The sequence below is a fragment of the Pelobates fuscus genome, chromosome 1 (assembly GCF_036172605.1).
Source record: "Pelobates fuscus isolate aPelFus1 chromosome 1, aPelFus1.pri, whole genome shotgun sequence".
NCBI classification, from domain to species: domain Eukaryota; kingdom Metazoa; phylum Chordata; class Amphibia; order Anura; family Pelobatidae; genus Pelobates; species Pelobates fuscus.
The window spans coordinates 177,656,118-177,679,408 of record NC_086317.1 but is presented as its reverse complement, the minus strand read 5'-3'; the positions used below and the strand labels follow the sequence as shown (position 1 = coordinate 177,679,408).

The 23,291-nt window shown below is 43.5% G+C and overlaps 1 protein-coding gene across 1 annotated transcript in view; it reads left to right on the top strand.

The window, feature by feature from the left end:
• TULP1 (TUB like protein 1) overlaps positions 1 to 23,291 on the top strand; it is a 106,113-nt gene that overhangs the window by 57,774 nt on the left and 25,048 nt on the right. The window contains exons 10-12 of the mRNA XM_063444402.1: positions 1,679 to 1,787; positions 2,887 to 2,985; positions 3,720 to 3,891. Coding sequence (XP_063300472.1) covers positions 1,679 to 1,787; positions 2,887 to 2,985; positions 3,720 to 3,891 — 380 coding nt within the window. The remainder of the gene's footprint in view (positions 1 to 1,678; positions 1,788 to 2,886; positions 2,986 to 3,719; positions 3,892 to 23,291) is intronic.

The following is a 23,291-nucleotide window of genomic DNA, read 5'->3' as shown; positions in this document are numbered from 1 at the left end:
ATTAATAACCATTCAGAATCCTGGGGAGTCTATTAAATATGTTATGGAAATTTTTCAAGAGTATAGCCAATTCTACAATTATAAAATAAATGTCGAAAAATACATGGCATTATATCTAAATATATCCCAAACTAATATTGATAAAATGGAATATAAATATGGATTTAAACAAGTCAAACGTTATTTTAACTACTTAGGCATAAACATTTTGAAAAACCCAAGGAAATGGTTTGAACTCAATATATTACTGCTAATTAAAGAAACTAATATAAATATGAAAAAAATGAAAATCCTTGGAAATCTCCTGGTCGGGGAAAATAAATACCCTGAAAGCATATGTTGTACCGAAATGTTCGCATATTATGAGAATGATCCCTTTAAATATCCCAGATAGTTGGCTGGATTTAATACAATCATCATTTTACTAAATTTCTGGTCAGGTAAAAAAAATCTAGAATAAAAAGAGAAATAATGTCAAGGAAAAAAGACAAAGGAGGTCTGAGTATTCCAATCACCTACACTAATTTACCAGCACACACTATAATTGGTAATGAGGTGCTGCCACGCCGAAGTTTTCGTCTCCCGCAACCTCCATGGTCTCCTGTGGTACTTCCATCCCTTCCTGGATGCTTCCTCTGTAAAGTGGACTTTTTCCATCATGTCACCTCCTACGACTGGCCGGCCGTTCTGTGTGCAGTCAATGCCAGTGTAGGTGATCGGCATGCAGCCGGGGCCGGAGCTCCCACCACGGCTGGGGCCGCCGCCATGCGGCCGGGATGACCCCCACCTGCCGGGGGGGAGCGCGGGGCCATGCCCCGGGCTGTGCGTTGCTCCAGATTAGGGTGCCTTGTTTCTGTGGCAGCTCCCGCCAGGGTGTCTCGGCGAGGTGCTTCCCTGCGACTCACATGGCGGCCGCATGCGTGCAGGCTCCCATTCGCTTGTAGGCCGTGGATGGCTGTCTCTGCTCACCCGGTAAGCGATGGGTCTCATGAGGGTAGCCGGTGATAGCCGAGGTCCTACCCTGTTCACTAATTTTGGAGGATCCATCTTTCAAGTGGTTAGGATCGGTATTTTGTGCCTTTTTTGCAGGCTCATAGCCGGAGCTCTTGCTGATGGCCTCCGGTCGGCCCGGAGTATTATATATATTAAAGTATTATACAATGCAAAATGGAGTGTGCTGTTGCTAAGTGCTCCCCATTGAAGGGTCAACAATATAGTTTCTGGGACAAATGGATTAAAAAATTAGAGCCGAGATAATTGACTTTGGGCGTTTATAACAGACCGATCATATTTACAACACCCGATTATCGGGTTTACCCTTGCCTCGAGTCATCCCATAACCTTGGACTTCTTTTTCTATAGTTATGTTTTTCAAATACTAAGACCAAACAACTGTTTGTCTATGTATGTCTTTTATTTGTATGTAATAGTCAAAAAAAAGAAAATTTAAAACAGAAAGAAAGGGGAAAAAAGGAGGATAAAAAGAGGAGAGGAAAAGGAAAGTAAAATCATGAATAACAAATGATGATTTGGTATTTGATGTTGCTGATTCTGATGTCTGTGAAATCTGAAACAATAAATACCGCCTCTGATGTGATAAAAAAAAAAAAAAAATCTGTATCTGTGTGTAAATAAAAAAATAATCCTCATTAATATTTTTTTTTAACTTTCATTCCAGATCCAACCTCATGGGAACAAAATTTACAGTGTTTGATAATGGTGCGAATCCTGAGAGGGCCAGTTCTGATTGGTCGAATGCACGACAAGAAATAGCGGCTATTATTTATGTAAGAGATTTATCACATGCAATATTACCATCTATTCAACATGATAAATCAATTTTCTAGTCGACACTGACGTTTTAATAAAAAAATGGAAAAAAGAGGGAACTGCACTCAAAAATTACTTAAAAATGTACTAGAGCAATTTAGTTAGTGTTGCATCCTGTCTGTGGAGTTTTGACTGATGGAATTCTCATTTTTTTAGCTCTCAGTTATTTTATACAATATACATATAATTCTATGACTTTATGACAACCTGTGTTTCAATTTGTACTTCTCCACTCAAAGGTTTGATGGCAGGTCTCAGTGTGCCACTCATGTAAAGGACAACAAGTAGTGTACTAATTCTACATGATTTGTGATTTATTATAATTCTTTTTCATTCCTAGCACTCTGTTTTATTATAATGGTTCAACAGTCAGGATGTTTGTGAGACCAATCCCTCCTCTTCATTAGCGTGTGACACCGTCACTTCATTAGAGGAGAAAGGGATACCCTGCAGAGCCTACATTCCTTAACTGAAGTAAAGTGGCTTATTAATCTTTAAGGGTCTTTACATATTTTGAAAATACTCCCTAAGGTGACATCACCACTTGGGGTGCATCATCCTCCAGAAGTCTGCATCAGTGTTTCACTCTTGCACATGCACAAAAGTACAACACTGGTGTCTACAGTGGATCCCAGGAGACTGCAGGAGCCTCCTTTGATATTTTCTCGCAATGAGCGAATTATTGACTTATTCCACTAATGATGGTTGTGTGAAGTGATGAAACTTGATAGCTCTGCCTTTTGTGAAATTTTGTCATGTTATGCATTTACTTACCGGCAAAGTATTCCCTATTTTGTCTTATGATATTTTTTCACTGGGTTGGCATTTCATGGAAATTCCAGTGAAGTCTTTATGAGCATTTTATAAAGATTTTCTCTTTATGATATGCTCAAATATTTTTTGGCAGTGACCGAGCTGCTTTAACCCCTTAAGGACACATGACATGTGTGACATGTCATGATTCCCTTTTATTCCAGAAGTTTGGTCCTTAAGGGGTTAAACCCATACAAATCTTCACTACTAGGTCCTTAATCCAGTATTGGTGATCTTTTACAGGAAACTAATGTTTTAGGATTTAAAGGTCCACGGAAGATGACTGTGCTTATCCCAGGAATGGATGAAAATTGTGAAAGGGTCCCCATTCGTCCAAGAAATGTGAGTTATTTGGTAAAGAGTAACAAGTCCTTTTTTTATGGACTGCATTTATGATGCTGGGTCATTGCACAGATCAGGGTTAGGAAACCTTCGGCACTCCAGACGTTGTGGACATGATCTCACATAATGCTCTTACAGCCATAATGCTACAGTCCACCACATCTGGATGCTAAAGGTTACCTACCCCTGGCATTGTACAATTATACCTCATCTAAAACAAACCTCTATATATGCTGGCCTGGTAGTGATGGGGGCAGCGGAGGCTGTTCTGTAGGGACAGGTGGAGCATCACTCCCCTCCAACTTGTTGCTAAAAACCAGAAGCACATTTTTCTAAATAATACGGTCTACTGATAAGTTAATAAAAAAAATAAAATTGTTTGTCATGATCAAAACTGCAGTTTCTATTCTGCCTTTTTTAGAACTAGAGATGCAGCTGTTTTTTAACAAGTCATGGCATATTGTTTGGTTAAGTGGGAAGAGCCCAACAAGTTATGGGGTAGTGCCCCACCACCTTAAAACTGCACCACCCTTCACTGGAAAGGGATCAGAAAAATATAAGGGACGTTACAAGAAGAAATCAATGTTTTAGTTATTGTATTGATAACTGGTATACATTTATATAGGCAGAACACACCAATAAATCTATTCTAAGAACATATGATCATTTTCATGTGATGAAGTTGAGAAAGAATTGCTTTTTCATTGCCCTAATTTTCTCTTTATATTCACTAGGATAATGATGGTATACTTCAACGATGGCAGAACAAGAACATGGAGAATTTAATCGAGCTACACAACAAAAGCCCTGTGTGGAATGATGAAACGCAGTCTTATGTACTAAATTTTCATGGACGTGTTACACACCCTTCCATCAAGAACTTCCAGATTGTGCACGCAGATGATCGTAAGGAATAAAATGGAAAAATATTTTGACAGAGTTGTCCATTTGAAAAATAGTTAGGTTACATGTAGTTTTTAACTAAACTCTAAATTTTGAAAAAATCATATGGAGTAACTAGGGGTCAATTAGGAAAGTCATATTTGTATGACATTCACTATATTTTCTACTATCTGAATTGACCTACAAAAATCTACATTGATTAAAAACTTGCTGCTCTTAAATGTGCCAAGTTAGTCTCAGATTTGCATCTAATTTGGGGGTTCTCTGGCTGCCATATGTATTTAGTTTGTTTTTTGGAAATTTGTTGGTTGGAAATTCAAAATGAGTTTTAAAATGTAGGCCAAAATAAATGGAAACACTGTGAATTTACAAAACCCTACACTCCAGTTAGTCCTCACTCAGGTATCAAATGCTTTTGCCTCACTATTGGGGGAAACCAAAAGCAAAATTAGAAACAACATTAGAAACAACATCATTATGGCCTTTTTGGAACTCATTAGTGAGGTATACTTTTAGTTACAATGATCAAAAGGTCCATGTATGAATAACCTTTGAAATGCAAACATACCAAAATATAATTCATGAGAGCAGAAAGAACAGACAAAAAGTAAAAAGATAGTCTCTCCTTCAATTTGTCCCTGCTTAGGTATTAAATAACTACTGCTACTGTTTTTTGTCCATTCCAGTAAATTATGTTTTAGCTTGTTTGAATATAAGATCCCATTATGTCAAAAAGGGAAATCCCGATAAGGGCCCTTTCCAGACTAGAGGTGATCAGCTATCCATCACTGGCAAGGCCTACAGAAAGCCAAACAATTGTCTAAAGTAATTGTATCTCTTGTACAAATCGGGGCCTGTAGTACTGTTTAGGCTTTCTCTCAACATATTTATTTATTTATTAAATATTTTACCAGGAAGGATACATTGAGATTTCTCTCATTTTCAAGTATGTCCTGGGTCTTTGTCCACAAAACATTGCATTGTTACAATAGGATACAATATTACAAAAATACAATATGCATACTATATATATATATATTTGTGGTCGGTTCATATCGTATAGTGAAATACCTTGTGATCGGAATTAAGTCGGTGTGGTGTGCCGGAAACGACGTAGGGGGTAGGCCTGTAAAAGAGGGCCTCCCCGAATGAATTGTATAAGAGGGAGCGGTGGGTGGGGTGAACTGCGTGCATACGGCAAGATAGGAAGGGGGGAGTAGCGTTTATATAGGAACGCTTAACTCCTCCCACAAATACAGGCCTTACAGCCTTAAACTTGTGGTCGGTTCATATCGTATAGTGAAATACCTTGTGATCGGAATTAAGTCGGTGTGGTGTGCCGGAACCGACGTAGGGGGTAGGCCTGTAAAAGAGGGCAAAAGGAAATGCAAGAAAACACACTTATTGCACTATAATTATCGTATAAAATCCGTTTGCCTTACTTCTTATCTGTTAGGAATGTTCCTGATCCCTAGTGACTAATTATGTGTACCGGCGTACTGCTACTGGATGCCATGCCTTTTGAAAGGGCGTGCTAAATAGGAGCCAGTGGTCCTATCCTACTCTAATGCCAGGAGTATGAATGTAGAATCGTATTTTGGAGTAGTTAGGGAATGATTAGTAGGTCAAGTGTCTTAATTGTCTGGTTTGAACGTTGGCGTGACACAATGTAGTGTTTGTACCTTCTAAATCTACCTTGAGGAGACATGATTTGCCAGTCTGATTAGTTGTGATCGTAGAGTGGTAGGGTCTCAGAACCCTTGTACGGTGCAGGCACATGGATTTAAGACCTGGTTGTGTGGTGCGAATGCTGTTACTGCCCAGAATTCCCATCTGTGGACGTACGTTACTGTAGAGTGATAAACCAACTATTATCTTTTGATATCTTATGTTTAAGACGGGGTATGGTTTGAAAGGTTTGTCAGAACATGTATGCCAGTTCCGTATAGTGCGATCGTGTTGTATGAAGGTTTGAATAAAAGGTGGCAAAAAAGGCAGAATAGACTACAATTATACAGTATGCCTGTGAATGTTGTGTACCACTGAGCCTTGTAATAATGTCACGTTCTGTCGTACGTAGTCGTAGTGCAATCGGAAAACGCTATAGGTGATCACTATTTGTCGAGTCCCAACAGCCGGGCGACCGAATTAGGATGATTAAAAAATGCTTATTAAGAAATGCGGAAATTAACCGCGATGACACGGAAGAGGATGCGACTGAAAGCGGAGCAGACAGAATAATGCTGAGGCAATGTTTATTAGTACAACCGGTGGTGTACATTAAATAATACATGATTAGCTGAGGAGATATGACATTTTAGGGTGCACGGTGTGAGACACCCTCACCAAGTGTAGAACCCGTGAGACGAATATACCACCCAGCGCCGGGCGGATGTGACTCCCAAACGTTAAGTTGAAAGTATTGAACTCAAGAACTTTGATACAACATGTATGGGCAGACGGTCTTGACATGAGACCCGAGGCACACAGCACATACGTGAAGTAATCCACAGTTGGCGGACCTGCATATGCCCAGGTTAAAATCATTGCAAATAAGCGAGTGAGTACCCAGACCGTGAGGGGGTGTGAAAGGTGATGCGGGGGGCCAACTCTGTGGGGTGGAGGGAATGGGCGTGTGTGGAGGGCCTATACGAGCCGGGCTGGAGTTCTCCAAGACGGAAAGCCTATCGTTGAACGACTGAAGATTGGCCAGAATAGTGTTTAGACTTCCTATTATGGCAGAAATTTCTCCAAGCGAGCCGATCCCCAACACAGAATCCTCCGGGTTTGGTTCAGTAATCGTACAAGGGAGGAATGGTTCGTCTCCCACCATATTACCTTCTTGGGATGTGCTAAAAAAAAAAAATCACAACAACAACTAACTGATTAATAACAAACAGTTGAATATGTGTAGAACTGGCTGGCTAACTAGTGCCGAAGCGAAAAGCTCTCTACCCCGTGACAGGTGAGCCCCTGCTAGTTGCCAAGCGGCTGGTGAGAGGCTCTACCTATGGTTTGGGCGTGGGGCTCGTGCCACTAGCGTGGTGGCGGGGTGTTGGCCTCTCAGTGACAGTAAAGTTCCAAATACGTGTGGCCGTGTCAGGTGAGGCCCTAGCTATGAACCCGATAGGTGGGTAATGCGAGGCTCTAACTATGATTTGGGCCGAGGGGCAAAATCTCCGTGTTGAGATTGGGGAGTTGGCCTCGCGGGACCCGATCCGTGGTACAACTAAGGCCAGCAACCTAACCCTAAACAGCCAGTTCTCTAACCCTAGACGGGGGCTTGATGAGGGTGGAACGTAACGTATGCAGTAAACAGAGTTGAGGTTGATAGGAACCGTGAGGTTCGAATTACAGGGAGGTATAAAAAAGAGATAGGAAGAAGAGGAGGAACTGAGGATGTGGGATAGAAGAGAGAGAAAAGTATTAGCAGCTCAGTGTAGTTGTAGGAGATGTGGATAACATCATAGTAACCATAGACCCTGAAGAAACTCAGAATATCACCCTGAAGGGGGATTTACAGGAAGGTATTGTGCCAAGAAAGCACGATAGTATCAGAGGGGGAGAGGAGGTTAATAAGAGCGAGGTTTGTATGAAACGGACGACTGTCCACAGATAGCGAGTTTGAGTAAACGTATAACGAGTAATCGAGTAGAGCCGTGGCCTGTCGAGGCAAGGCGGGAAATCAAGCCCCCGTACCACAATAACCCAACATGTAAATACGTGGCCTTGATGAGGCAGTAAATGAACGAAAAGTATTTGTACCTGAATGAAACCTGTAGATAAAACAAGCCAGTAATTGACTGGTGATAGGATGTTGTCTCGAACCTGAAATCAAGGTGCAGTTTAAAAGTAAAAGTCAACCCTAAAATATAAGTGGCTTCTAAACAGTATCAGATTATGCAGACATGCAGAAGGGCAACACAGTTGGTTGTACAGGTAGACGATAGTAGGTAATCTATTTAGTGAATTCCGTGATATTGCCTACAGGATTATAATCATAGATCCTGAGTGCGCTGAAGAGACTAAGGACAGTAACTATTCCCCTATAAGGCAGTAGGTTTGACATAAAACAGTAGTGGGGAGAAAAACGTACAACGTGATAGCGTATTGTCTAACGGCAAATAGCCAGAACGCGGCTATTTGCCGATTACCTGGTGTTCGTATTTGAGGTGGTTCGTTTAGGGGACCAAATTAGATGAACATGCCCGAACGGATGAGCGGTGGCACTGAGAGGACGCCGAGACCGGAAGCGGTGGACGAGACCGGAAGCGGTGGATGAGACCGGAAGTTCAGCTGTCACGGAAGCAAGGTGAACAGGTGAACTGCGTGCATACGGCAAGGTAGGAAGGGGGGAGTAGCGTTTATATAGGAACGCTTAACTCCTCCCACAAATACAGGCCTTACAGCCTTAAACATATATATACACACACATATATAAATTTAATACATAACAGGTAATAAATATATTCAACCATGACAGGTACATTCTGTGCCAAAGTATATTGCCATAGATCTCTTAAAAGATTTTAGATTGAATGAAGATTTGACTGTGTCCCTGAGGTTATTCCATAATTGCGGTGCTCTGTAGGAAAAGGAGGATCGAGACACTTTATTTTTGTATTGTGGTATGCTAAATATCGTGCTAGTACTGGATCTGAGGTTATAGGAGGTGGGAACAGCCAGGGAGAGGATTCTACTCAGGTAGGGTGGGAACTTCCCAGAAATGCTCTTACGCACAAGGCTGGAAAGATGAAGAGTGCGTCGGGATTCCAGCGACAGCCAGTTTAGCTATTTTAACACGTCACAGTGGTGGGTAATTACATTCTAGTACAAAGCGGCAGAACGAATTATATAACATATTAAGTTTATTAAGGTGGGTTTGCGGTGCGGGTGCATACACTACATCCCCATAATCAATAACCGGCATTAGCATTTGTTGCATCTGTTTCCTTACTGTAGGGCTTAGGCAGGATTTGTTTCTGTACAGGGCACCTAGATTTGGGTAAAGTTTTGAGAGATTTTTTCAATGTGAGGGCTAAAAGATAGATTGGGATCTAGCAACATACCTAGATATTTCAGAGAGCAGACTGCTGTCAGTGTGCTACTTGAATTTGTTTTGATACACAATTGTTAATTTTGTAGTTTACGTAATTTAGGTACATTGTAATGATTTTGTTAGTGTTTAGGAAGAGTTTTTTTATGCGCTATCTGCTTTTCTATCTCTGCGAACTGGTTTTGGAGCACAGCCTCAAGCTGCGGTAGCTTGGGTTTACTAGCGTAGATTACAGTGTCGTCTGCATACATGTGTACAGTTGAAGATTTGCAGACGTTAGGTAGATCATTTATAAATAATGTGAATAGCAGGGGGCCAAGTATGGAGCCTTGAGGAACACCACACGTGACTGCAAGAGGGAGGGAAGCGCTATCAGAAATATGAGTTGGGTCCTCTACCCAGTCTCTCACTTTGTGTGCTACATTAAAAAGTCAAATTATTCCAGTACTATGTTTTGCAAACCCTTCTCTGTGATGGTTATTTTGCATCCCGTCTACCTGTTTGCATCTCTTTTCAGCCAGTATACTCTCTTTGTAATATATTCCTGGGCTATCATTTAAAAGACTCTAAAAGTTTGCCAGTTTAATTCTGTTGTACTTGCTTACCAGGCTAATAGTCCCACTGTATAACCTCAATATTGTACTCTATACAGAGATCATCTGGTATAACTCTGTATGCCTCCACTGTCTGACCAGATATAGTGAGGAAAAAAAGTATTTGATCCCATGCTGATTTTGAATGTTTGTCCGCTGACAAATAAATGATCAGTCTATAATTTTAATGATAGGTGTATTTCAACAGTGGTTCATCAGTGGGACAGTAGGTCCCCCCCTTATTGTAACTTAGGGCCCCCACCCGCCGCGCAGGGGTGGGGGGCCAGGGGGGAGGACAGTAGGTTCCCCCCCCATTATTCTTTTATAGGACCCTCACCCGCAGCTCAGGAGCCATGTTACTCTGTATATAGAGGGAGCCATGTTTACACGGTATATAGAGGGGAGCCATGTTACACTGTATATAGAGGGGAGCCATGTTACTCTGTATATAGAGGGAGCCATGTTACTCTGTATATAGAGGGGAGCCATGTTACTCTGTATATAGAGGGAGACATGTTTACACGGTATATAGAGTGGAGCCATGTTACTCTGTATATAGAGAGGAGCCATGTTTACACTGTATATAGAGGTGAGCCATGTTACTCTGTATATAGAGGGGAGCCATGTTACACTGTATATAGAGGGAGCCATGTTACACTGTATATAGAGGGGAGCCATGTTACTCTGTATATAGAGGGATCCATGTTTACACGGTATATAGAGGGGAGCCATGTTACTCTGTATATAGAGAGGAGCCATGTTTACACTGTATATAGAGGGGAGCCATGTTACTCTGTATATAGAGGGGAGCCATGTTACACTGTATATAGAGGGAGCCATGTTACTCTGTATATAGAGAGGAGCCATGTCTACACTGTATATAGAGGGAGCCATGTTACTCTGTATATAGAGAGGAACCATGTCTACACTGTATATAGAGGGGAGCCATGTTACTCTGTATATAGAGGGGAGCCATGTTACTCTGTATATAGAGAGGAGCCATGATTACACTGTATATAGAGGGGAGCCATGTTACTCTGTATATAGAGGGAGCCATGTTTACACGGTATATAGATGGAAGCCATGTTACTCTGTATATAGAGAGGAGCCATGTTTACACTGTATATAGAGGGGAGCCATGTTACTCTGTATATAGAGGGGAGCCATGTTACTCTGTATATAGAGGGGGGGCATATTACTCTGTATATAGAGAGGAGCCATGTTTACACAGTATATAGAGGGAAGCCATGTTACTCTGTATATAGAGAGGAGCCATGTTTACACTGTATATAGAGGGAGCCATGTTACTCTGTATATAGAGAGGAGCCATGTTTACACTGTATATAGAGGGGAGCCATGTTACTCTGTATATAGAGGGGGGCCATGTTACTCTGTATATAGAGGGGGGCCATGTTTACACTGTATATAGAGGGAGCCATGTTACTCTGTATATAGAGAAGAGCCATGTTTACACTGTATATAGAGGGGAGCCATGTTACTCTGTATATAGAGGGGAGCCATGTTACTCTGTATATAGAAGGAGCCATGTTACACTGTATATAGAGGGAGCCATGTTACTCTGTATATAGAGAGGAACCATGTATACACTGTATATAGAGGGGAGCCATGTTACTCTGTATATAGAGGGGAGCCATGTTACTCTGTATATAGAGAGGAGCCATGATTACACTGTATATAGAGGGGAGCCATGTTACTCTGTATATAGAGGGAGCCATGTTACTCTGTATATAGAGGGAGCCATGTTTACACGGTATATAGAGGGAAGCCATGTTACTCTGTATATAGAGAGGAGCCATGTTTACACTGTATATAGAGGGGAGCCATGTTACTCTGTATATAGAGGGGAGCCATGTTACTCTGTATATAGAGGGAGCCATGTTACTCTGTATATAGAGAGGAGCCATGTTTACACTGTATATAGAGGGGAGCCATGTTACTCTGTATATAGAGGGAGCCATGTTTACACGGTATATAGAGGGAAGCCATGTTACTCTGTATATAGAGAGGAGCCATGTTTACACTGTATATAGAGGGGAGCCATGTTTACACTGTATATAGAGGGGAGCCATGTTACTCTGTATATAGAGGGAGCCATGTTTACACTGTATATAGAGGGGAGCCATGTTACTCTGCATATAGAGGGGAGCCATGTTACACTGTATATAGAGGGAGCCATGTTACTCTGTATATAGAGGGAGCCATGTTACTCTGTATATAGAGGGAGCCCTGTTTACTCTGTATATAGAGGGAGCCATGTTACTATCTGAGGTGGTTAACTATGATTGGCCCTGGCATGTTTGTTAGTCTGGCCTGCATGGTTGTCTGGCATGAATAAAAGTAGCATGTTTCAACTATATTAGTAGTTAGACTAGTTTGCACTAAAACATGGAAGACATCCTAGTATGAATCGTGATCAACCGCTCTCAGAGACTATGCATTGCGACATGTATATGATTGCGACTGTTATGACTGTCTATAGACGAAGTGGCTTTAGCTGCACCTTAAGGATCACCAGTCCGTGGGTGCTGTATCTCTGCTATTCAGGAGCCATAGATTGCCGGGTATTGTTGCCAATACTATTCAGGAGCCACAGATTGCCGGGTATTGTTGCCAATGCTATTCAGGAGCCATAGATTGACGGATATTGTTGCCAATGCTATTCGGTGGGTGAGTCCTGTAGCCTCCTGGTGGGCTAGAGTCCATAAAGCCCGGTGCTGGCCCTCCAAAGTCATGGTACTGCCCAGTCATCCTATGCCCGTTCGGGGCCTGGGTCTGAGGCTGGCGCATGGAGCAGCACTGCAGTGCTTGGTAAGGAAGCCGGTCCGGTCTCGTACCTGCAGAAGGGGCTGTAGCATTCTGTGAGGGGTCTGTAGTCCTGATAAGGGAATCTTTTAAGCAAACAAAGACGTTTGAATGACTATCTGTTCCTGTCCAAATTAGAGATGTTTAAATTGCGTATACGCAGAAGTAAATTCACACTGACACAAGGTTCAGGTTAAATGAAAGAACTTCAGGAAATTTATTAGCATCTGCCCAAAGCAGGCTTGCAAGTCCTTTTTAAAGGTAGAATTACATCATTGTAAAATCAAGATAAAAAGTGAGGAAACATTGTCAATTGGCTAAGAGAAGAAGTGGTTAGTTAAATGCCCTCCCTGTTGGGTGTTACGTCTTACATCATAACTGACGTCATAAAGTTCTCCTCCAGATTTCAGTGCCATCTTGCTAGCACGAGGAGTTCTCTCGATGGGAGGGGGCATTTTGGCAGCTATCCATAAGGAGTAGCTGGTACCTTTAGTCTTTCAAGGTTAGTATCCTCAGTATTCTCAAGGCCTCTTTGGCAATTATACACTCTATCAATACTGTCTGCTACAGTGTGTTCTTTGAATCAGAAGATTCTAGCATTTTCTGCTGACATGCTGTTTCTATGAACAAAGGAATCTTGTAAAGTTTAAACTACGAGGCATGAGAGCTGAATATGAGAATATAGTATTAAAAGGGGCCCAGTAAGGATTATATAGTTTATAAGGGGCCTAATAATGGATATGTTATAAGGGGTTAATAATTCTACAACAGTCCCCCCTATAGAGTGTTAATTGCTAAAAAGGATAAACTTTATTTGTTAGTATCAGAAAATTTGTTAGCCCAAAGACACATAAAAACCCCATGTCCGCTACTTTGGTGTTAGTGCAAAGTGCAATTCTGTCCCTAATCTGACCCTAGTAGGCTAACTCATCCGTCAGTATGGCACTTGAACGCTTCACTCCCATGGGTGGCCCACGGTGGCTAGCCCACCACTTCTCCACACGGTAGACTTAACCTATACAGACGGATGCTGTCCCTAAGCTGGTCCCTCCCTAGACTTTCTGCACTTCATCGTCATAGGGAAGAGTTTGTAGCGGAATGCAGGGCGATGTGAGATCTTGATCACCAATTTCCAGATGAGTAAAGGTTGGTGTCGTTTGGTCTACAGTCTTCTGTAGGAATTTTCTGAGGCATGGGAGGACACAACAAACGAGAAGAGCGAGAACAAAAAGAAAAATTAGTATAGCCATACCAATATGAACTAAAGCTTTTTGCCAACCAGTCATCCAACCAAACCATTTTTCCCAGGGATCTGTCACCCCAGAATTCTTTTTCAACTCTTCTGAGAGTTTATTTAATTTTTCTATGGCCAAAGTGACCTTACCATTAGGGCCTGTGTTTTCTGGAATGTAAGTGCAACAAGTCATGGTGTCGGGTAATATTTTACATACACCCCCCTTCTCGGCTAAGATCATGTCTAAGGCCATTCTGTTCTGGAAGGTCATTTGGGATGTGGCTTGTAATTGTTCGGCTAAACCCTGGAGGGCATCCCTGGTATAATTAACAAAGCGCTGTTGGTTGTAATAGATATAATTTATCCAGTTAAGGTTCTTATTGGCAGTGACTATAGTGAACAGTGATTCAAACCCCACTGCAACTTCATCTCTAGCTTTAAATTCATTAGGTACCCCCCTAGGTACCCCAATGGCATCTATGTAAACATGTGGGTCAAAACTGCCTTTTACTGGGGTTTCCCGTTTGGCTCTGGCTGATGTGTGTGCCGGACTATGAGTGTCAGGATGATTATCAGAAATAATGTGGATGGGCATGATGACTTTGACCAAGGTACACTCTCCCCACCACTCAGACTCCAGTCTAGACCTTAACTGTAAATCCCCACATAACCAGTAAATATCTCCTAGTGGCCTAGTATGATGTTGTAACAGGTGCACAGGAACAGTTCTGTAAGTGGCACAATAACCCTTGGAAAAGTTACCCATGAATTTACCGATCCCATCATACATGGTGTAGCAAGTGTAATTACCTTTATAGATTGTAATTCCATCTGGGGGTTTAACACCTCCTACTAGGATAGGGTACTCTGCTGTCCATGTTTCGCAGAGGGATCTGTTAAAATCATAGCGGTAGGCGAAAAGACTCAAGAAACACTCTTCTATTTCTAAAGGGAGAATTAGGGGAACGGTGCCAAGGTGAGGTCGGGCACCACCACATACATAACATGCGGTTCTATTATGTTTGTTAGCATTATATCTCATCCATTCTAACCACAAATTAATGTCATTAAATCCAGTTTCGACAGCCATAGTATCTTCAAAAGTGGGGTTAGCAATGGCCATCATGTCTCTAAAAGACTGGATGTGTGGTTTCAGCGGATTTGGGACCATATGTACAGCCCCTTGCCACTCTGGAGAGTGACACATATCATTGAGGTAGAAATGACCTAGTTTATTGTAGGAACCCCTTCTCCAGTACATCCCCATTACATATTGACCGGCATCCTCTGGGCCAGGATGTTCAATATTTAACATTAATTTCATAGGTGTACTTCCTCCAGGTTTTCTTAAAGTCATTCTTTGGAGGAGGGATCTACCATAATCATCTACTTTTGATAAAGCACTTATTGGTTTGTAACCCCAGGCAGGCCCGGTATTCCATCCCGCCGCCCCCCAATGGTCACAATGATGCCCCCACTGTTCATCAACTACACAAATGTAGGGGTCCTTTGCTTGCGGTATGTCTTTATAAATGGCTTGAATCTGTGATTTAGGGAATGGGCAATCTACAATATCACAGTAATCAAAGGTAAAGGTGGCCACACGGGTACATGATGAATTATACCAGAAGGTCTTTAGTAATATACCACTAGCATCTTTAGTAATGGCCACCTGCTGGGCTTTAAGAAGGCCAATCAAGGGGATTAGGTACCAGAAGTACATGGTTGTGCGGAATTAGCTTCTTCTGGAGCAGGTGTCTTTTTGCAGTGAGAGGCGTGAATCCAATGTGGCCTACCAGCCAGCTTGACAGAGGTAGCGGTGATCAGGAGAACTTGGAATGGTCCCTCGAATCTTGGTTCCAGAGTGTGTTTTCGCACAAATTTCTTGACTAGGACCCAATCACCAGGGAGCAGACTGTGGTTGCCTGTGTCAGAATCAGGATCTCTACTCTGTGAGTGGTAAGGGGTGTGAAAAGCAAGAGTCACTCCTAGAGCAGTCCAGATTTCTTTGGCAACTGATGCTGTGAGGGCCGGACCTTGGTCACTTTCACTGACTTCCGGCAATCCGAATCTACACACAATTTCGGTAAGTAGACGTTGTGCTGTTGTTTTGGGGGTAATGTTAATCACTGGGTAGGCTTCTGGCCAGCCTGAGAACATGTCCACTATCACTAGTGCATATTCGTAATTGCCACTCTTTGGCATCTGGATATGATCTGTCTGGATTCTTTGGAATGGATACATGGGCTTAGCCAGGTGCTTCGAAGAGACTTTAGCTGTTTTCCCAGGATTACATTTAGCACAGATGACACAAGCTTTGCAGTAGTTATTGATTAGCGTGGTAATTCCAGGAGCTTCATAGTACTTTTGTACAAGAGCGTTCATCAGATCTTTGATAAGTGTGCAGGGCCATGCGCCCATTGAACAACTGCTGGGTACAAACTTTTAGGGAGACAGAATCTGAGGTTGTTGTAATACACTCCATCTTTTAGAACAGCCCCTTTCTGTTTCCATTTCTGTATTTCCTCAGGGGCTACTGCAGCCTGTTGTTCTCGTAAGATCTTTAGGTCGGTTGGAAGAGTTTGCAGAGTGAATATTGGAGTTTCTTCTTTTCTTGGAGTTTCTTCTTTTCTTGGAGTTTCTTCTTTTCTTGGAATTTCTTCTTTTCTTGGAGTTTCTTCTTTTCTTGGAATTTCTTCATTTCCGGACACTCTTCTTTCCACTTCCTGTGGTCCTCTTGCAGCTTGCTTTGCAGCTTGATCAGCTAGATGGTTGCCCTTTGCTTCATCCGAGTCCAACTTCCCATGTGCTTTTATCTTCAAAACAGCCACTTCTTCTGGAAGTAGGAGGGCATCCATCAGCTCCTTGATTGCAAAACTGTGCTTGACTGGTGTACCGGCAGTGGTAAGAAATCCTCTTGTTTTCCAAATCACTCCGAAGTCATGAGCCACGCCCAGTGCATATCTTGAGTCTGTATAGATATTGGCGCGCTTTCCTTCTGAAATTTTGCATGCTGAAGTTAGAGCTTGTAATTCAGCTTCTTGTGCAGACTTTGTTGATGGTAGTGATGATGATTCAATAATTTCATCTGTTGTGGTGACGGCATATCCTGTATGATATTTTCCTTCTTCATCAGCATATCTGGAGCCGTCCACAAACAGGGTGATGTCAGGGTCTGTTAGTGGATCCTCATGCACAATTGGTAGATGTGTGGTTTCCACTTTCATCTGTTCAAGGCAGTCTTGGGGGGTTTCTGGGTCATAGTCATGCTGTATGACCAGGTCTTCAAATTCTTCTTCCAGAAAGTAACGTGGCCATGCTCTTATATGTTCACGTTCAGTTGATGGATACTTGGCAACGCCTATTTCTTGAAGTTGTGAATCATTCATGGTGGCCCATAATTTTGCCATGGGCCCAAGATCACCCCATGACTTAGTCTTTGACTTGGTTACAGGGACATGTGGAATGGCTGTGTCCCACTGATGGTACAGATGTTCAAGTTCATGTGGCAGTTGGACTAAAGCCATGCTGTTACCTTCAGTATCATAGTAGAAGTCCTGTAAGGTGAGTGTTATCTCAACCAACTGGAAAAGTTCATCCTCATAGCGAGGTTCAGGGTTGATGGTTGGCTTGTACCACATGGTGCAAAAAGCATATTCAGGCCCGTCACAGGGAGGCAAGTTGGGTAGCAGTTTCGCCAGGGTGTGTGTAAGGAGTAGGATATATCCTTCATCCATGATGAATCCATAATAGGTACCCCCCTCAGGGAGTGGCAGAAGAGTGGACGGGTTTAGAACCTGGCATCTTTGGAGGGTGACGTTGTCAGGCAGTAGAAGACGACACTGGAGTCGAAGGTGTCTGGCAGCTGTGACATGTTTGATTTGGACTTGGTTGATTATCGCAGAAATGTCATGAGGTGCCAAAACAGTAAGAGGGTGACCAAGAACTAGGTCCCCAGTACAGTCAATAAGTTCTTGAGCTGCGAAGACAGCACGAAGGCAGGAAGGGGTTGTCAGGGTACCTGTGGTCTCTACCTCCGAAAGAGGTAGAGACTTAGCTGTTCCTCCATCCAGACGGCCTGATGGCACCCTTCCCCACGGTCTATCCGGTCATGCAAGGCCGGCCGCGAGGGAGTGACTGCCTTTTACAGCATCTAGGCAGGAAGTTGTCATCAGGACACTCCTCCGGAACGACCTGTCACTCAATTGCTGCAGGACCAATCAGGAAGCCTCGGAGGCGTGGTTACTGCTCTGAACAGGGTATTTAACAGAGCTTCTTTCATTAGCTCATTGCCCTGTCGTGGTTCTAGCTTGTTCTAGTCACTCAGTGCTTGTGTATTCTATTATCCCTTTTGGTTTTGACCCGGCTTGTTTACCTTACTCTGCTTATCTCTGTTACCCTTGATTCGGCTTGTCTCTCGCTTACCTGTCTTCTGTTACCCTCGACCTCGGCTTGTCTTTGACCATTCTATACTGTACTACTTACGTTAGTCCGGCCATTCTAAGGTCCGGTATACGTATCTGGCTACTGTTTGTACTCTGCGTGTTGGATCCCTGTCCCGATCCTGACATTACGACAGGGCCAATGGATCCTGCAAGTACAAACAGTCAGCTGGCTTCTCCTGATTCTAGGTTTGAAGCCATGGATCACAGAATGGATCAGATGGCGCTTGCGCTACAGGCTCTATTATCTCGTGCCAATAACCCACCAGAGGAGATACGTAATACCCCTGTTTCTCCTGTCGGCTCAGGTCTAGAGGTAGCCACAGTGGGTGCTTCTTCTCGCATTACCCCCCCAGTACGCTATGGTGGGGCTCCTGAGAAGTGTCGTGGTTTCTTCAACCAAATTAGTATCCACTTTGAATTGCAACCTCGCTCTTATCCTACAGATAGGGCAAAGGTAGGATTTATTATCACCCTACTTATTGAGAAAGCTCTGAGATGGACCAACCCATTATGGGAGAACGATAACCCATTAGTTTATAACTATAACGCCTTTGTAACTGCTTTTAGAAGAACATTTGACCCTCCAGGTAGAAAGGTTAATGCCGCCAGATTACTGTTGCGTCTGAAACAGGAGAACCAAACACTGGTGGATTATGCACTAGAGTTCAGGTCTCTGGCGTCGGAGGTCAAGTGGAATGAGCAGGCGTATATGGATGTATTTTTGAATGGCTTATCTGAAGTAATCCTTGATGAGGTTGCTACCAGAGAACTCCCTGAGAATTTAGAGGATTTAATTTCGTTCATCTCTCGTATAGATGAACGTTTAAGAGAGAGGCAGAACACTCGAGAGAGGAACCGGAGACCTTCTTTTAGGTTAGCCCCCGCTTTTCCAAGTCCTGACTCCACGGTATCTTTGCTTCCTGAACCTATGCAGATAGGGTATACCCGCCTCTCTGAGGAGGAAAGACAGTACAGGAGAAGAGAGGGTTTGTGTATGTATTGTGGAGTTAAGGGTCACTTACTCTCGAACTGTTCTAACCGCCCGGGAAACGCTCGCACCTAAGTCTCTCTAGAGGACAGGCCTTGGGTGTTTCTATTTTGTCCTCTACTCCTAATTATAAAGATCACAGGCTTCTGCTACCAGTTTCCTTAACTTGCGGGAGGGAAGTAGTAAGGGCTATGGCTTTGATAGATTCCGGTGCTGCAGAGAATTTTATCGACCAAGCCTTTGCTAGTAAAAACAATTTCCCATCCCAGCTAAGGGAGACACCCTTGGCCGTTGAGGCCATAGATGGTAGACCACTACTAGATCCTGTTATCTTTCGTGAGACCATACCCATTGAGTTAGGTGTTGGTGTCCTACACGTGGAGAATTTATCTCTTCTGCTCATTTCGTCTCCTTCCGTTCCCATAGTTCTGGGGTACCCATGGTTGAAGGAACATAACCCTATTATCGATTGGGAGTTAGGGGAGATACTCTCGTGGGGCCAGGGCTGCCAGGATCGGTGTCTGTGCAAGGTTTCTCCATTAGCTAATATTAACATACAGGAGAATCCTACTCAGTCCACAGAGAGACAAATACCAGACCTTTACCTAGACTTAAGGGCAGTGTTTGACAAGAAGAATGACGATTCTTTGCCGCCACACAGGTCATTTGACTGTAAAATTAAGCTTCTACCCGGGACTATGCCTCCGAGGGGCCATGTATATCCTTTGTCTGTTCAGGAAAACTCGGTTCTAGAGGAGTATATTCAGGAGAATTTAGAAAAGGGATTTATCAGGAGGTCTTCTTCTCCGGCCGGGGCGGGGTTCTTTTTCATTAAGAAGAAGGATGGCACGCTGAGACCTTGTATCGATTACCGAGGCTTGAATAAAATAACTGTCAGAAATGCCTATCCTATCCCACTGATTACCGAGTTATTTGATCGTCTTAAGGGCTCCAAAATCTTCACCAAGTTAGATCTCAGAGGGGCTTACAATTTGGTGAGAATCCAGCAAGGTCACGAGTGGATGACGGCATTCAATACCCGGTATGGCCATTACGAATACACTGTTATGCCATTTGGACTATGCAATGCTCCTGCAGTATTTCAAGATTTGATTAATGAGGTACTTAGGGAGTTTCAGCATGATTGTGTTATTGTTTACCTGGACGACATACTAATACACTCTAAGGAGATTGAGACTCACCATAGACAGGTCAGAAAGGTGTTACACAAACTTCTGCAACATGGTCTATACTGCAAATTGGAGAAGTGCAGTTTTGATCAGGCTCAGGTAGACTTTCTTGGGTACGTGATTTCTGGGGAAGGTTTTAAAATGGATCCTGGTAAACTCCAATCTATTTTAGACTGGCCTTTGCCCAAAGGACTCAAGGCTATCCAAAGGTTTATTGGGTTTTCCAACTACTATAGGCGCTTCATTAAGGGTTACTCCTCTATCATTGCGCCTATTACCAATATGACCAAACAAGGGGCTGATACTAAGTTCTGGTCTGAGGAAGCTCTTGGTGCTTTTAAGACTCTCAAGGAACTTTTTGCCTCAGCTCCCATTCTAGTTCATCCTGAGACGACTCTGCCTTTCTTGCTCGAGGTCGATGCTTCTGAGACAGGAGTTGGGGCTGTTCTGTCCCAAAGGTTAGGGGTGGATAAACCGTTACACCCTTGTGGTTTCTTCTCTAAAAAAATTTCTGGGCCTGAGAGCAGATATGACATCGGGGAGAGGGAATTGTTAGCGGTCATTAAGGCTTTAAAGGAGTGGAGACATTTACTGGAAGGGACACTACACCCTGTTACTATTCTAACGGATCATAAGAACTTGTCTTATATTGGGGAGGCAAAACGCTTGTCCGCCAGGCAGGCTCGCTGGGCCTTGTTCCTCACTCACTTTAATTATGTACTTACGTATAGACCTGGTTCTAAGAACTCTAAAGCCGATGCATTGTCTCGTCAATATGAACCATCCACTATAACTGAACCACTTCTGTCCTCCATAGTTCCTAAGGGGAATATCATCGCGAACACGAATCTCAGGATTCACTCTCCATTGCTTTCTGAGATCATGAAGTTTCAGCATTTGGCACCCAAACAGACCCCTGGGGATCGACACTTCGTTCCTGCCGCTCTCCAATTGGAGGTGCTACGCTGTCTCCATAACAGTAAGGTGGCTGGCCATCCTGGCATCCGCAAGACTTATGCGCTGGTCTCTAAAGATTTTTGGTGGCCTGACTTACGCAAGGATATTAAAGAATTCATCGGGGCATGTGAAGTTTGTACCAAGACCAAGCTACCCTATTCGCTTCCATGCGGATTTCTACACCCTTTAGAGGTTCCTGAAAAGCCTTGGTCCTGCCTGGCAATGGACTTCATTGTTGATTTGCCTATCTCTAAAAAGCAGACTGTCATCCTCACTGTGGTAGACAGATTTACTAAAATGGCTCACTTCATTCCCTTACCTAAACTCCCATCTTCGCCCGAATTAGCGGAGATATTCGCCAGGGAGATTTTCCGTTTGCATGGGATACCTTCCCAGATTGTCTCTGACAGAGGCTCCCAATTTGTTTCCCGTTTTTGGAGATCATTCTGCTCCCAACTAGGCATCAAATTGAATTTCTCCTCTGCCTATCATCCTCAGTCCAATGGAGCTGCTGAACGCACTAACCAAAAAGTTGAACAATATTTACGTTGTTTCGTTTCAGAACACCAGGACGATTGGGTCGGTTTGATTCCTTGGGCGGAGTTTGCACATAACAATCTCATTTGTGATTCTACGCATTCTAGCCCTTTTTTCTTGAATTATGGCTTTCATCCTTCCATCCTTCCTTCGGAGTCTTCTTCTCAAGGGATACCGTCGGTGGATGTTCATGTTGCCAATTTAAGAGAGTTGTGGGATCAAACTCGACAAATCCTTCTGCACAATTCTACGCTGGTTAAAAAACACGCTGACAAACGTAGAAGGGCAGCACCGGTGTTTGTTCCAGGCGATAGAGTATGGTTAAGTACTAGAAACATTCGGTTAAAAGTGCCGTCCATGAAGTTTGCTCCTCGATATATTGGACCTTACAGGGTACTGTCTCAAATTAACCCAGTTGCGTATCGTTTAGCGTTGCCTAATGCCTTACGCATTCCTAATTCATTTCATGTTTCCTTGCTAAAACCATTAATATGTAACAGGTTCTCCTCCACGATCGCCCCTCCCCGTTCAGTTCAGGTGGAGGGTCAGGAGGAGTATGAGGTCAATTCCATTGTTGATTCTCGAATCTCCCGGGGGAAACTGCAATATCTGGTCGATTGGAAGGGTTATGGTCCTGAGGAGAGAAGTTGGGTACCTCAGGAGGAGGTGCATGCTCCCCGTCTCCGCAGGGCGTTTCACTCTCGATTCCCTTCTCGCCCTGGTGTATTCCGCCCGGTGGGCGTATCTGAGAGGGGGGGTACTGTCAGGGTACCTGTGGTCTCTACCTCCGAAAGAGGTAGAGACTTAGCTGTTCCTCCATCCAGATGGCCTGATGGCACCCTTCCCCACGGTCTATCCGGTCATGCAAGGCCGGCCGCGAGGGAGTGACTGCCTTTTACAGCATCTAGGCAGGAAGTTGTCATCAGGACACTCCTCCGGAACGACCTGTCACTCAATTGCTGCAGGACCAATCAGGAAGCCTCGGAGGCGTGGTTACTGCTCTGAACAGGGTATTTAACAGAGCTTCTTTCATTAGCTCATTGCCCTGTCGTGGTTCTAGCTTGTTCTAGTCACTCAGTGCTTGTGTATTCTATTATCCCTTTTGGTTTTGACCCGGCTTGTTTACCTTACTCTGCTTATCTCTGTTACCCTTGATTCGGCTTGTCTCTCGCTTACCTGTCTTCTGTTACCCTCGACCTCGGCTTGTCTTTGACCATTCTATACTGTACTACTTATGTTAGTCCGGCCATTCTAAGGTCCGGTATACGTATCTGGCTACTGTTTGTACTCTGCGTGTTGGATCCCTGTCCCGATCCTGACAGGGGTGCCTCTGGCTACGATATCCAGTTGACAGGAGAAGAACCCAATAGGCCTCTGACGTCCGCCAGGACCATGTGGTTGAGTGAGGACGCCTGTAGCATGGCCTTGTCTTTCCGACACAAACAACTTGAACGGTTTGTCATAATTTGGTAGGCCAAGAGCAGTGGCAGAGGCAATTGCTCGCTGAAGAGTATAAAAGTTGTCAAGTGCCTCTGGTGACAGGCAGAAGGGGTCCGATTTGAGAGCGTCATACAAGGGTT